The sequence below is a fragment of the Megascapheus bottae genome, chromosome 11 (assembly GCF_031878675.1).
Source record: "Megascapheus bottae isolate mThoBot1 chromosome 11, mThoBot2.hap1, whole genome shotgun sequence".
NCBI lineage: Eukaryota > Metazoa > Chordata > Mammalia > Rodentia > Geomyidae > Megascapheus > Megascapheus bottae.
In genome coordinates this window covers 60,435,555-60,450,833 of record NC_143519.1, presented here as the reverse complement: position 1 = coordinate 60,450,833, position 15,279 = coordinate 60,435,555, and the positions used below count along the sequence as shown (strand labels likewise).

The window sequence follows — 15,279 nt, the reverse complement described above, 5'->3', positions numbered from 1 at the left end:
TCTTCTCACCTTTCCCCTTGCTCTTTTTAAAGCTTTTGTGTGCTAATGATGGGTTTCTGTTAGGAAGAGCTCAACCCTCTAGCTGGTTAGGAAGGTTAGAAACAAAGGTTGGGTGCGATCGTATGTCTCATTGTGCTCTTGGATTGGATTTCTTTCACTGGGACCTTTTTAGAGACTTGTATGGCTTACCTCTGTTGACCTGGCCCCACACCCACTCATCAGCTCACCTTCCGACCCTGAGCCCACCTCCCTGCAGCTGGTTTCCCTTGCACCTACAATGTCCTTTACCCTGTCACTGCCCCACCCCCAGCATCCTTCCATCCTATCTTCAGTGTTGATTTCTCACAAAGAATGTTCTTAGGAAAACAAATGGTGGCCAATAATGTCTGAGGTCTGCTTTAGGCAACCAATTAGTTACCCTCTTTCCCATAAAAATTCACTTGGAAACTTGAATCTTTGACTAAAATAAAGGCAGCAAAAAATGTCAAGAACAATATTTTCCTGGGAGGAGAGACAGACTCAAACAGTGCTGAGATAAAGAAAAATTGGGAATATCTTTTCTTTTTCTTTGGTGCCAGTACTTAGACAAGCTCGGGGTCCCATGTTCTCATTGGGCTTTTTTTCCTTAAGGCTGGCATTCTACCATATGAGTCACACTTCTACATCTAGTGTTTTGGTGGTTAGTTGCAGATAAAAAGACTTTTCTGCCTGGGCTAGATTCAATCACGGTTCTCAGATCTCAGCCTCCTATGTAGCTAGGATTACAGGTATGAGCCACATGCCTGGCTTGGAAGATTGTTTTATAAGAATCCTGAATAAGACATTAGATGAATGATTGCATTAGGCTTTCTGCTCTTGAATTGTCAGCAAGCTGTGGCTATGAATGTTTTCCTACACTAATGTTTTCCTGGGAGAAGCTGATAGGACAATTTTAAATACAGAATTGTGGGAATTTTCCCACTGGGCTATATGCACAAACAATGATGGTGGCTTATTTGGAGGATATTGTCATTTCAGAGGCTCTTGACGAGTCCCAGAATCTAAAGTTGGCTTGGGAGTTTCTCCTCCAAAGAAATAAATTATTTCCAGATGCTATTAGTTTTGATAAGCGAAGTAGATACTATTTCAGGCAGTGAGAAATGAAAATGTACTGGTTGAGTTTATCCCACCAAAATGATGAGCTGAACTATCAGATTTATCCTATCCTTACCAAAAGTTGAATGCTCAGATTACCTGAAGTGTAAACATCTCATTGAATACCAGTAGCATTAACTCAGGGCATTTTAGAAATAAATGCAATGTGAAACTCTGGACACTATGGTGGGAAAACTATCCTTCAGGTTTCGCTGTTTCATTTTCTGCCAGATTTTCAACATCCTGCTCAATAGTCTTCAGTATCCTTCCCTGTGGAGATGCTGTCTCCATAAATCAGCTGTCAGCCTCAAGGTAAATCAAAGAGCTTTCCCCTTGTGAAGGGCCCCAGCTTCTTGGTAAGCTGTGTGAATTTTGTACTCTACACAGACTCCTTCTAGATCTCTTTCCAGGATCCCATGGTCGCTTTTACCACTACTTTGACACTGAAGAATTGTAATACAACGGTCAGATACTTTGTCTCTGTGGTTTCAAAAAATGGATCCAATGACACAGAGGGAGAAGTAAAAGTGGCAAAGATTTATTGAAGAAAGCAGAACTCCCACTGGATAGCAAGGGGCCCTAGGGAGGACACTGCCTCAGGTACACTGTACAGGGGTTCATAATTGCTCTCTCTCTAGGAGAGAGTTATGTGACTCTCAAGATCATTGGTCAGCTCATGGGCCGTAACAGCCCCTAGACCCAATCAGAAGCACTACATAGCTGGCACAAGCTCTCCATGTGTCAGTTTGCCCCTCTGAATGGATGCCCATTCTGGTGCATTCTTCTGGGGTCCATTGTTTATGTGTAAGTCTTCCAGAGGCCATGATGTTCAGGAATCCAGCATGCATGCTGCCCAAGATCATGGTAAAGAGATATGTAGAAGTCTAGAATGCACACAGGCCATGATGAGGAATGCAGAACCTCTATGGGAGGGGGGATTGCTTGGCTCTGATTTGCTAGCCATGCTTTTTTTTAAATTTGCTTTCTGCATTTTTTTCCCTCCTTACTTCAGTTGAAGAGATGACTGTCCTCCTATTCCCTATACTCATGTTTTATTCCACCTCCTCTTTTCTTTCCTCACGTGTAATGTTTTTGAACCAGAGATGATTTTTACCCCAGAAAACTTTGGACAATGTCCAAAGGGATTTTGTTGTTTGTTGCTGTCATTGTGACAAGGTCTTACTATGTAGCTCCAACTCAAAAATCCTCTCAGCCTGCCAAGGGCTGAGATTACAGGCATGTACTATCATACCCAGCAGGACTGTTTTAAACAAGAGGGCATCCAACTAGGTAGAGGGCAGGATTGCTACAAGATATTCACAGGGCATGACCCACCTTTGATAGTAGAATTATTTGGCGAACAGGCACAAAGAGATCTGAGCCTAAGTGTAAGTGTAATTGCTGGAGATTGGGGCCAGGGGAAGGGGAGATGTTAAAGGCGGGAATGCTGTATGTATCTATAAGGGAGTTGTCCTGGGTCTCATTAGTGTGTACAGTTCATAAAGAGATAGATCATGGATAAACTAAAGTAAAATATTACTAGGGAAAAATTGCTAAGGTCTAGGGACAGATTTGGTCCTTTTCTCTGTCCTTGGAAGAATTAAAAGGCAGGAAAGTGTTTGAAGTAAACAGAATAAATTTATTTGAAGGTAAAAAGAGGGTCATGAATGTAACTAGGAAGAATTAGCAGACTCCCCTAGTGAGGAAGGGACCATCCTGTCAACTACATGAGGAAAAGTCTGAGACTTCTTAGTCTGTTCTAAGATATTTGGTCCTTAATCCCCTCCCACTAGGGGAATGTGTCTTTGATTTGATTTGTTAATTCGTGGTCACACACTGTCAAAGTCTTTTCTGATTGGATGTAAGCTTTTGTGTAGTTGCACTCCTCTGATCCTGGGCAAAAATGAGAGGGTTTCTGCATCTGGTTAAAGCATATGTGCCAGGACTTGGAACCTACTGACCCAGGGCAGAAACAAGACAGGTGACAGTCCTTTCATCCTAGTTGCCTATCTTTAACTGTCTTACTAGGACCAAATACCTATTTCTCAGAATTATCTGCCAACATGTCAATAGTGCCAAGAATAAGAAGCTCTGGATAAAGAAAATATCCCTCAATAACTCAGTATGAAAGATTAGGTCCCAAAGGGTTCCTGCTACCCCTAAGTTATTCACTCTATATTTTTTTTTCTTTTCTTTTCTTTCTTTCTTTCTTTCTTTTCTTTTTTTTTTTTTTTTTTTTTTTTTTTGGTCAATTGTGGGGCTTGAACTCTGGGCCTAGACACTGTCCCTGAGCTCTTCAGCTCAAGGCTACCACTCTACCCTTGAGCCACAGCGCCACTTCTGGTTTTTCTGGTGGTTAATTGGAGACAAGAGTCTCACAGACTATCATGCCCAGGCTGGCTTTGAACTGTGATCCTCAGATAGCAGCCTCCTGAGTAGCTAGGATTACAGGTGTGAGCCGCCAGTGCTGAGCTCTATATTTCTTTATATGGTATGAATTCTGTCAGGTGAATCTCTAAATTTCTGTCTGCCTCAGTTCTGTCCTAGAAATACTCTTCACATCAGATATTGACTTTCCTTTCCTTTTTCTTCCACTTTCACTTCCTCTTTCTTCCACTTTTCCTTCCCGTTCCTATCTTATGGAATCTCACCACATTTGGTGCCTGGCTGGTCTTGAATTCATGGACTCAGTAATCTTCCTAAACCAGGTGCCAGTGGCTCACAACTGTAATTCTAGCTACTTAGGGAGCTGAGATCTGAAGACCATGTTTTAAAGTTAGCCCAGACAGGAAAGACCATGAGATTTTTATCTCCAGTTAAGCATCAAAAATGTTGGAAGTGGAATTATGGCTCAAGTGGTAGGAGCATTATCCTTGAGCAGAAAGTTAAGAGACAGTGTCCAGGCTCTGAATTCAAGCCCTAGGGACTGGCACACACACAAACCACAAATCTTCCTACCTCATCCCCCTGAGTACAGGAGTATTGGCTTGCAGTGCCATACCCAGGTGGCTGGTTGTTTTTCAAATGAATACCTCTTAGTCTACAGATATTTCTCCCCTTGAGGTTGTCTCCTTTTCATGCCTTGGAGTCCATTTTTTCAACTCAGTTAATGAAAACAAGCTTTTGCTGGCAACATGACAATTTCTTAGCAAGCTCTGTGACCTTGCAACACTCATTCCCTTATTTGAAATAAGCAGATAGATGCCAAATGACAATGCAGATAAGCTACGATTAACAGCAATTAGTTGCATACAGAAAATCCTACTTACATTTTTAAAAATATCTCTTGCTGGATTGTTTGCCTCCCATAAATTACTAGACTCTAGAAATTCACATAGCTACAAATGAGAAAATGAATTATAAATATCCCTCCCACAAAATGGAATTCAATCATTATAAATTGATTTTGTATTCACACAATTTTCTTTTACTGATATACAATTCCGACTGAGGGGAAAAAACAAGATGAATAGTAATTGTAAACTTGGAAATATCCCAGTGCTAGCTCTGAATCAATATATTTTTATTCCGGTTCTCTGTTCATTTATTGTGGGGTTTTGGGGGCAGGGGCATTTATTTGTCAGTACTGAGGCTTGGATTCAGGGCCTTGAAACTGTCTCTTAGCTCTTTTACTGAAGGTTGGTGCTCTACCACTTGAGCCATAACTCCACTTTTGGCTTTTTGGTGGTTAATTGGAGATGAGAGTCTCACAGATTTTCCTGCCTGGGCTAGCTATGAACCTTAATCTTCAGATCTTAGCCTCCTGACTAACTAGGTCTCACCTATCATCTTATTCTTATTTTTCATTTTTAAGCAAGGCAAAAGGATTTTAATCATTTTATATTAAAATTTTAATTTCAATACAGGTCAGGTAAATTGGTTAGAAATCTGATTTTGTTTGTTTGCTTCATTTGCAAAGAATATAAGACGGAAAACTAAGGGTGTTATTGAGAGAAAATGTTTTAATAATCACAGGAAAGTCGGTTTATAATGTCCTAAACATTTTGATGTTCCTAAAGTTTTGTCTTCATGTTCTGCATAAAATAGGTTGCCATCACTTAGAAATTAAGAGTAATTTCTTTGTTTTTTTCAGACACTCCACTGGCCAGTGGTCATGCCACAGACTACCTATTTGTTGGGAATATTGTTTACACGGTACGTTTATCTCTTTATCAAGTCCTGAAATGGCACATGTGTGGGTTATACCTATCTATTCCCTTAGGTAGTATTTTCTTTCTTACAGTTCTTTATGGCAAATCTTTGGTTGCTATTTCGTATTGGTCCTGGGGCTTAAAGCCTAATCTTAGCACCTGAATGCTGTCCCTGAGAATTTTGGTTTTAGGCTGGCATTCTGTCACCAGAGCTTCACCTCTACATCTGGCTTTTGGGTGAATAGTGGGAAATAAGCTCACAGACTCTAGCTTCAAACGATGATCCTCATATTACAACCTCCTAAGAAGCTAAGATTACAGGTATGAGCTACCAGTGCCCAACTATGGCAAATATTGATGTTTTATAGATTTCTTTAAAATTCAGAATGGTTAAAAAATGTTTAGCAATCATTGTTTAGCAATGATTCAGACAGAGTCAGAATTACTGGTCAGGGGATAAATGGCTTTCCCTTCTTCAAATAACTGTTTATAATCACCCATAAATCATTTATGGTACTCTCAGGAAGGAGATTTTTGTACCCAGATGAGCTAAGGAAAGGCAACACTGTTATTTGTAGAAGGACACTCACTATAAATAAGTCTGCTTGTTTGTTCCTTAAAAACAATCCCTGGTGGCTAGATACCAATGGCTGAAGTCTGTAATCCTAGCTACTTAGAAGGCTGAGATCTGCAGATTGAAGTTCAAAGCCAGCTAGGGTAAGAAAGTTCCTAAGACTCTTATCTCCAGTTAACCACTAAAAAGCCAGCAGTAGAGATGTAACTTGAGTGGCAGAACACGTGAATTGAGCAAAATAAATGTCAGCGACAGTGCCCAAGTCCTAAGTTCAAGTCCCACCACCAGCACAAATAAGAACAATCCTTGGAGGAAGATGGCATTTTGAAAGCATTAGCAGCCTTAGTGTTAGCTCTGGAAAAACTGGTACTTGTCATGAAAAGATGTTTTTAAAAAAACAACATTCCTCTTTCTTTACACAGTATGTCGTGGTCACAGTTTGTCTGAAAGCTGGTTTGGAGACAACAGCTTGGACGAAAGTGAGTTATTTTTCTTTCCAGTACAGATAGTTATGTGTTGTAATTTCCTCTTAAGCCTTGAGAAAACAATAAGCAATGTCTTACTATCTTATTTTAAATTTTGCATATAAAAGTTTTGGTTCAGATTACAAGTTGGGATACAGTAAAGACACTAGCACATCCATGTTCATTACTATACCATTCATAATAGTTGAGTTATGGAAACAGCCTAGATGCATGACACTAGATGAATGGGTCTAAAAAGTGAGGTTTCTATACACAGTGTAATCTTAGTCACCCATTAGAAAAAAATAACACTATGTCATTTGCAGGGAAATGGCTGGATTTAAAACAAAACATGTTAAAAGTGAGATAAGGCAGCTCAAAGGGACAAAAAGCTCATGTTTTCTTTCCTATGTAGAAACTACATCTAAAATACAACTAAACATCATAACCAATATAGGGTTGTACGCATTTATATATAAACAGACTAAAGGAGGATACCTTTAGGAGAGGAACCCATTAGTGTAACTCCTCTGAACATCTAAAATACAATTTATCAAAATAAAGTCCGGAAAATGGAAACATGGTGGGGAGGGGGTTTTGTTATTACTTTTGGTGTTGTTTGGGTTTTGTTTTGGTTCTTTGGTTGTTGTTGTTGTTGCTGTTATCTTTCAGGGGACCAAAAAGGGGAATGGAGGGAGGAAGAATGAACAAGTGTGGTCATGATATGCAATGTGTACTGTATTAAAAAAATGAACTATGCAACTTGTAGGCAAGGATAACAGGGAAAAACTGGGGGAAAGTAAAGGGCAGGGTGATATTGTCCAAGAAAAATTGTAGCTGAGTGCGGTGGCTCATGCCTATAATCCTAGCTACTCAGGAAGCTGGGATCTGGTTCAAAGCCAGCTGGGGCACTAAAGTCGATGAGACTTCTATCTTCGATTAATCACCAGAAAACCAGAAGTGAGGCTATTGTTCAAGGGATAGGGCAGTAGCCTTGAGCTGAAGAGCTCAGGGACAACATCCAGGCCCAGAGTTCAAGTCCCATGACCAGCCAAAAAAGCAAGCAAGCAAGCAAGCAAGCAAGCAAGCAAGAAAGAAAGAAAGAAAAGAAAAGAAAAGAAAAGAAAACTTGTACTCATTACCTGCCTGATGGAATTGTAACCCCACTGTACATCAGTCTTTTTCTTCTTAATTTTGTGCTGGTACTACGGCTTGTGCTTCCACTTAGCTTTTTTCACTCAAAGCTAGCTTCTACTAGCTATACAGCTCTACTTTAGGCTGTTTGTTTTGTTTTTTGCCAGTCCTAGGACTTGAACTCGGCACTTGAGTATTGTCCTTGGCTTCTCAAGGCTATCACTCTATCACTTGAGCCTCAGCACCACTTTCAGCTCTTTCTAGGTATGTGGTACCAAGGAATCAAACCTGGGTCTTCGTGAATGCTAGGCAAGTACTCTACCATTAGGCCAAACTCTCGGCCCCCATTTTTGGCTTTTTGTCTCTTAACTGGAGATGTGAATCTCATGGACTTTCCAGCTCATCTGACTTGGAGCTGTCATCATCTGATTTCAGCCTCTGCAGTAGCTAGGATTATAGGTTTGAGAAACTGGTGCCTGCCTTTATTCAGTCTTTATCAGGGCAAATCTTCAATCCAGTGGTTTCTGGTGCTTTATATACCTGGCACCTAATAAATTTCAAAGGTACCAATAAGCCCCTTGCTTCAAATGAATACAGTCTTGTCTTGGAAGGATACACAGAGAAAATACAGAGGAATATATATATATATATATACATATATATTTACATATAATTTTGCTACTAAGCAATAATCACTAATAACGCTGTCATGTTATTATGTCATTTCACATACTCTTTTTCTCTGTGTGTGTGTGTGTGTGTGTGTGTGTGTGTGTGTGTGTGTGTGTGTGTGTGCATTAGTCCTGGAGCTTGAACTCATGGTTTGGGTAGCTGGTTTTTGTGCTCAAGGCTAGTGTTCTAGAACCTCACCTCACATCCAGTTTTTGGATAGCTTATTGTAGATAAGACCCTCACATACTTTTCTGCTCACACTGGCTTCAAACCTCCATCTCAGATCTCAGACTCCTGAGTAGCTAGGATTATAAGCATAAGCCAGTAGCACACATCTGTGTATATATTTTTTTACTGACATGAGGCATTTAGTGCATATAGTTTTATGCTTTCTTTTTTTTAAATTATTTCAATTCCTTAAAATATTCTTCTACAAAGGTATCGTTCATGACTAAAAAATAGTAGGTTTTATCACTATCCCAACTTAAGTTTATCTGCTTCCTGTTTTTGATGTTTTGGTGATTGTGATTTGAGGATTGTAACTGATGATTTTTTGTTTTTTATCTGGGATAAAACATCATCTGAATAATGTTTGAAGGAACTTACCTAAAGCTTTGCTAAGCAGAGGGGCCGAAGAGAGAAAGTCACTGTGTAGTCAGGGAATCTGTCAGGGGCAATCGCAGATGTTGCTGATGACTTACTTGGAATGTTGGAGGAAAAGGTGCAGTGAACGTGGACAGATTCTGGAAATATTTGTTTTTAAAAAAGAAATAGAACTTGGAAGTGGTGCTGTGGCTCAAGAGGTAGAACAGTAGCCTTGAGCTGAAGAGCTCAGGAACAGTGCCCAGGCCCAGAGCTCAAACCTCATGACTGGGATGCGAGGGAATAAAAAGGGAAAAAAACAATAGAACTTAAGATCAGTGCCAGTGTCTCATGCCTATAATCCTGCTTAGGATACTGAGATCTGAGAATCACAGTTCAAAGCTAACCCAGATAAGAAAGTGCGTGTGAGTTTGATCTCCAATGAAGCATAATAAACAACAACAACAAAAAGAAGAACCTGAAAGTAGAACTGTGGCTGTAATGGAAGAGTGTTAGCCTTGAGTGAAAATGCTCAGGGATAGCACCCATGACCTGAGTTCAAATCCCAGGATCAGCACATAAACGTACCATACCCCTCTCTCTCTCTCTCTTTCTCTCTCTTTCTCTCTCTCTCTGTCTCTCTGTCTCTCTCTCTCTCTGTCTGTCTGTCTGTCTCTCTCTCTCTCTCTCTCTCTCTCTCTCTCTCTCTCTCTCTCTCTCTCTCTCTCTCTCTCTCTCTCTCTCTCTTTCTCTCTTTCTCTCTCCACGACAAGGGAGTTAGAAAAATGAACTTTCCATTGATATAGAGAGTTGTTATAATCTTTCCTTCAGGAAAGGTAGCTCGGACAGGGATCCTGCAGCAAGTTGGATTGAGGGGAAGGAGACTCTTCATTGCCAGCCAATGAGGCCTATCTGAGCATCTGTTATTTCCTTTGCAGTTCAGTCATCTGGCCGTGTGGGGAAGCATGTTGATTTGGTTGGTGTTTTTCGGTGTCTACTCAACCATCTGGCCTACTATTCCTATTGCTCCAGACATGAAAGGACAGGTCAGTACCACAAACCATGGGTATGTCTCTGTTTCTTATGCCAGTGATATGGTGTGTGTGTGAATGAGTAGGCTTTCTGTCTGTGATTATCAACTTTAGAAAAGGCCTTTGCTGACCATTTCCATCAAAACTTATCAGGAGATCAAGCAATCAAAGCACCTGAAAGACGTTGTCCAGTTCATTGAAATGGCATTTGATCATTTAAGTGTTGTGAAATTTTTCACCATCAATCCTCTAACTTTCCCAGCATGTACACATGTAACAAATTTTGTGTTAATTACAAACAGCACTGCTATGAATTGCCATGGTCCTTGGAAAACCAGAGCCACTTTGAATCATTTATTATTCATTGGTAATGTTAATGAGAGGTTCAAAGTTAAATGCATGCATAGCTACTTAACTGATCATTAATTACCTATGAAAGATAAACCTAAGAGTGCTAGTAACCAGATCAACAGTGATCCAGAATATCACATTTGACTTGGTTAGGATTGATTTTGAAGGCATTTATACCCTTTAGAATATGCTCTACGTTGTCTTTTTCTTCTTCTTTTTCTTTCTTTAAAAAAAAAATACTTGAGCTTGAACTCAAGGTCTGGATACTGCTTCTTAGTTTTTTCACTCAAGGTTAATGCCTTACCTCCCGAGTAACAGCTCTACTTCCAGCTTTCTTGGTGATAATTACTTGGAAATAAGAGTCTCACAGGCTTTCCTGCCCAGGCTAGCTTTGAAAAGCAATCCTTGGATCTCAGCCTTCAGAGCTAGGATGTCAGACATGAGGCACTAGCACCCAGCTCACTTGGGGAATTTTGTGAGTAATGGATCTGCCATCTGTGGGTCAGTTGAGGTGCAACTGGAAGGTGAAGCCCTTCTTTGAAAGCCCCTGTGTGTCCTCCCAGCACTGCTGTGGCAAGCCTTCTCTGTGTCCATTCCTTAGGGTAACTCTGATTGCAAATAAATGAGTTAGGCTGGTTTGCCAACTCCTCACTCCCTACAAGTAATTGACTTGCAAACTTCAGTGGGGCCAACCTTGTCATTCAGCTACTTAATATGCTCACATTCTTACTGGATGAATCCTGTCTGCTTGGTTTCAAGGTTTAGCTTAATATTAAATGCATATATGATCATGGGCTATCTATGATCTAATTATGTCACAGCCACTGGAGTTTGTGTATTTTTCCACTATAATATTCAATCAAGGAAACCATCTAATGATGTATTTCCCAGGACATAGATCAGACATTAAGGGATATCTTTTTGGTAAATTTGTTCCTATCATCCAAGAGCAAAGAAATGATCTTATTAAATTACCTTTACATAAAAACTTTCACTAGGCAGGGCGGAGAGGCTCCTAGCTACTCAGGAGGCTGAGATCTGAGGATCAAGGTTCAAAGCCAGCCTGGGGAACTACAGACCATGAGACTTATCTCCAATTAACCACTAGAAAATTGAAAATGCACTATGTCTCAGAGGGTAGGGCAGTAGCCTTGAGATGAAGAGCTCAGGGACAGCATCCCAGCCCAGAGTCCAAGCCCCACAACAGACAGAAAATTACTGGAACAATGCCTTTTTTACCTTTCATTTTAGTTGAGTTGTTTTAGCAGGAGGCTAATGTGTGTGTGTGTGTGTGTATGTGTGTGTGTGTGTGTGTGTGTGTGTGTGTGTTGGTACTGAGGCTTGAACTCAGGGCCTAGCCACTATCCTAGAGCTTTTTTGCTCAGGGGATATGTTCTACCACTGGAGTTACATCTCCACTTCCAGCCTTTTGCTGGTTAATTGGAGATAGTCTCATGGGACTTTCCTACTGGGGTTGGCTTTGAACTGTTCAACAGTTTTTTGTTCCTTGGAAAAGTGGCAGGGAGGCATTGAACATTAAAAAAAGAAGAAGAAGAAAAACAGTTTTAGAGAGCCACTGTGTAGATAGTAGCTAAGACTACCTATGCACAGGTGCAGTCAGTGAGGAAAAGACTTAAATGGGAGACTGTGGAAAATATACTCAAATCACGTCCACTTCTTGGGCTCTTGGTTTAGGAATGAGGGGGCATTCTTGGAAAGGAAAAGGCTGCTTTTTTTTCTTTTAGTCTTTGGTCATGGGGCTTGAACTCTGGGTCTGGGTACTGTCCCTGGGCTCAGTAGCACAAGGCTGCCACCCTACCCTTTGAGCCACAGCACCACTTCTAGTTTTCTAGTGGTTAATTGGAGATAAGAGTCTCCAGTCTGCCAGGGCTGGCTTTGAACCTTGATCCTCAGATCTCAGCCTCCTGAGTAGCTGATTGTCACCACACCCGGCTAGGGCTGCTTTTAAAAAGTACTATGAGCTGAATTCTTCTGACTCCTCAAGAAGCTAAGATCTGAGGATCATGGTTCTATTCTAGCCCCAGCAGAAAAATGTATAAGATTCTTATTTCCAATTAAGCAGAAAAAAAGCCAGAAGTAGAGGTATGGCTCAGGTGGTAGTGTCAGCCTTGAGTGACATTAGCTAAGAGAGACCTCCTTAGCCCTGGGTTTAAGCCCCAATACCAATACAAACAAGTACTTCTAACAAGTTTATAAACCATTTTTAGAGCTGACTTTGCAGTAGGTTTTTTTGGGGGGGCAAATAAACATGGTTCTTTGAAGCTCTAGAAATAAACAAGTGTCTAATAATAAATAGCTTTTCTCCTCCAAGAGTCAGTGATAGCCTTGACCCATAGAATGGTCTGTGTGTTCATGGTATCTTCCACCACTGAAAAAATGCATTGTTTCTTCCAAGAGTTTCCTTAATAAATGTGATTAAATATTTTTTGTCTAGTCCATTAAATTTGAAGTTTTCTTAGGGGAGGAGAAGTCAATTCAAGTCTTCCCTGGAGGGCAAAGGAAAGAAAGAACTGTCAAATTTAAAAAGCTGTTTTCCACTGTCAGAGTCTTTATCTTCTCCATGGCACCTCATGATATGCTGTAAGAAATACTACGAGATAACAAGCCAGGAAGTTTCTGTGGAAGTTTTTGAAATCAAAGGAATCATTCACATATTTTGCAGTATTCAGGGAATTTTTTAAAGACATCCATTTTTCCTAGGATCCTGCTCAGCTCTATAGTATGTTCAGCTTGGCTGGGTGCTGGTAGCTCATGCCTATAATCATAGCTACTCAGGAGGCTGATTGATATCTGGGGATTACAGCTGGAAGCAGAAAAGATTGTGAGCCTTTATCCTTAATTAACCATTAAAAAGCCAGACATGAAGCTGTGGCTCAAGTGGTAGAGCACTAACCTTGAACACAAATGTTCAGGGACAGCTCCCAGGTCTCAAGTTGAAGCTCTGGGACTGGTACCCCAAAAAATTAAAAACCTCAGCTTGTGTCTACTCTGCTTTCCACAGGGGGACACATAAACACTGTAGGCTTCTCCACAATGGTTTAACTGCTTTGAAGTAGCAAAGCACAAGTTCCAGTAGCTCACCCCTATCCCCAGCTTCCTTGATGATACACAGCTTTGAGTTAGAAGAGGAAAACTGATTCCAGAGTCAGACAAGGAAATGCACTTATAGTTTCATCATGCATTTTCCAGGGCTTCTGACTTGAGTGTGTGAGAAGCCGTGAACTTCCATCTTTGCTCAAGAAACCTGGCTGAGCTCTTGCCTTAGCTAGAGCCGTGAGGCCTCACACATTTCTTAACCTGCGGTACTTTCTTGATCTGCCAAGTCAGAATCAAATCACCTAAAAGGATTTTGAAGGTAGTTTATGGGAAACGGAAAGCATGCATGGGCTTCGCTTTCCTGCACAACTGAATGATTTTTGAAACTTTACACACAGAAACATCGCTGTGCTTGAAAACTCCTAATGTTTTTTAGCTAAACAATTTTAACTTTGTACATGTGTCTATACGTGTGTGCTCATGTACTTACTACTACCAGAACTTGAACTCAGATTTTGGTTACTGTCCCTTAAGGGTTTTGCTTTTTGGTTTTTTTGTTGTTGTTTCATTTTTTGCTGGTCCTTGGCTTGAACTCTGATGGACACATGTTTCTCACTCAAAGCTAACACTCTATCACTTGAACAACAGTTCTACTTCCAGCTGGTTGGTAGTTACTTAGTGATAAGAGTATCATGGACTTTCCTACCCAGGCTGGCTTCAAACTGTAATCCTCAGGTCTCAGCCTCCTATGTAGCTAGAATTACAGACATGAGCCATTGGCCATTGGCACCCAGAAGTCCCCTAGTTTTGTTGTTTTTCAATTTTTTTTATCCCACTCAAGGATGGTACTCTACCACTTGAGCCTGGCTGAACTCCAAAGGTTGCAGATGAAATGTTTTTCCGTAAGGTCCATTGACCACAAGTTTCTTCTAGAATACATGTGCTTGTAAAACACACACACACACACACACACACACACACACACACACACACACACACACACACACTGAATCAGAATCTCTGAGTATGAAGTCCCAGGATTCAGAGTTTGATAAATGTGCAGACAATTCTTTCCTTTAAAGTTTTGGAGACATGATCTGAAATATTATTCTGTTACAGTGTTCAAGGTGTTGAGAGAATATGGTCCACTGAAATATCCACAACTGATTGCTTGCCTTCTCATGGGCAGGGTTTATTTGAGACACATCAGGTATAACATGCAAGTGTTCAGGCAGCTGGCTTTCTAAATAGGGAATTATACAAAGATATTACATGGCTCACCATGGAAAAATACTCCTCACCAACGCTGTTGCTTTCCCTTCAAAGTTCTTTTCATTGCTAGTTAAAGGGAGGGAAAAAACTCTTTTACTTCAAAGCTTACAAACTGCTAACTCTGACTCCAGTGCCAAACACCAAGTCCAAGCCAGCTTCTGGCATATGGCAGGTTTAAAACTTTTTTTTTTCTTTTCATTATAAAAACAAGAATGGGTTTGTTTGGGTTTTGGTTTTGACACTGAGCCTGCAGCTTGAACGAGGGGGCTGGGTGCTGTCTTTGCTCAAGGCTAGAACTGTACCACTTGAGCCACAGCCCACTTTTTTGGTTAGTTTGTTGGAGATAAGAGTCTCATGGACTTTTTCTGCCCATGCTGGCCTTGAACCATAATCCTCAGATCTCAGCCTCCTGAGTAGCTGGGGTTACAAGCTTGAGCCCTGAGCACCACCCTGCTGGGCTGGCTTTTTTAAGCTTTTAGATGTACTTGAAAACACACAATGCCCAGCAAAATGGACTAAAAGCAAAACGGAGGAACCAAGAAGGATCATTACTTTGCCACCATTGAATCAAAGTGATTCCTACTCTTCAATACTTTGTTTCCCTGAGATTTCACAGCCATTCTGCTCGAAGGCACGGGGGATGGCCACATTAAAATATAAGTGGATTACTTTTCATTTGCTGGTGTTCCATGAAGCAAGCTGATGAAGTGAATGGAGTGATCGTGTTGGCGGCCATCCTCCTCAGCTCTGATTGCATAGGATGGTGTATACAGGCCAAAGTCAGGTCAGGGGAAGATTTGTCCTCAAGTTAACACCTATGCCAAGGGCTATGTTGTCTTCAGTGTCCATTCTCTTTC

General features: G+C 40.8%; 1 protein-coding gene across 3 annotated transcripts in view; it reads left to right on the top strand.

Annotated features, from left to right (window-relative positions):
• The window catches only part of Atp8a2 (ATPase phospholipid transporting 8A2), a 445,427-nt gene that overhangs the window by 338,999 nt on the left and 91,149 nt on the right, over nt 1–15,279 (top strand). For 2 of the 3 annotated variants that reach the window (XM_090342380.1, XM_090342381.1), the window contains exons 31-33: nt 5,228–5,289; nt 6,282–6,338; nt 9,650–9,757. In XM_090342380.1, coding sequence (XP_090198506.1) covers nt 5,228–5,289; nt 6,282–6,338; nt 9,650–9,757 — 227 coding nt within the window. Of the gene's footprint in view, nt 1–5,227; nt 5,290–6,281; nt 6,339–9,649; nt 9,758–15,279 lie in introns of those variants that run through there. The other variant, XM_090342382.1, reaches the window with a different exon arrangement.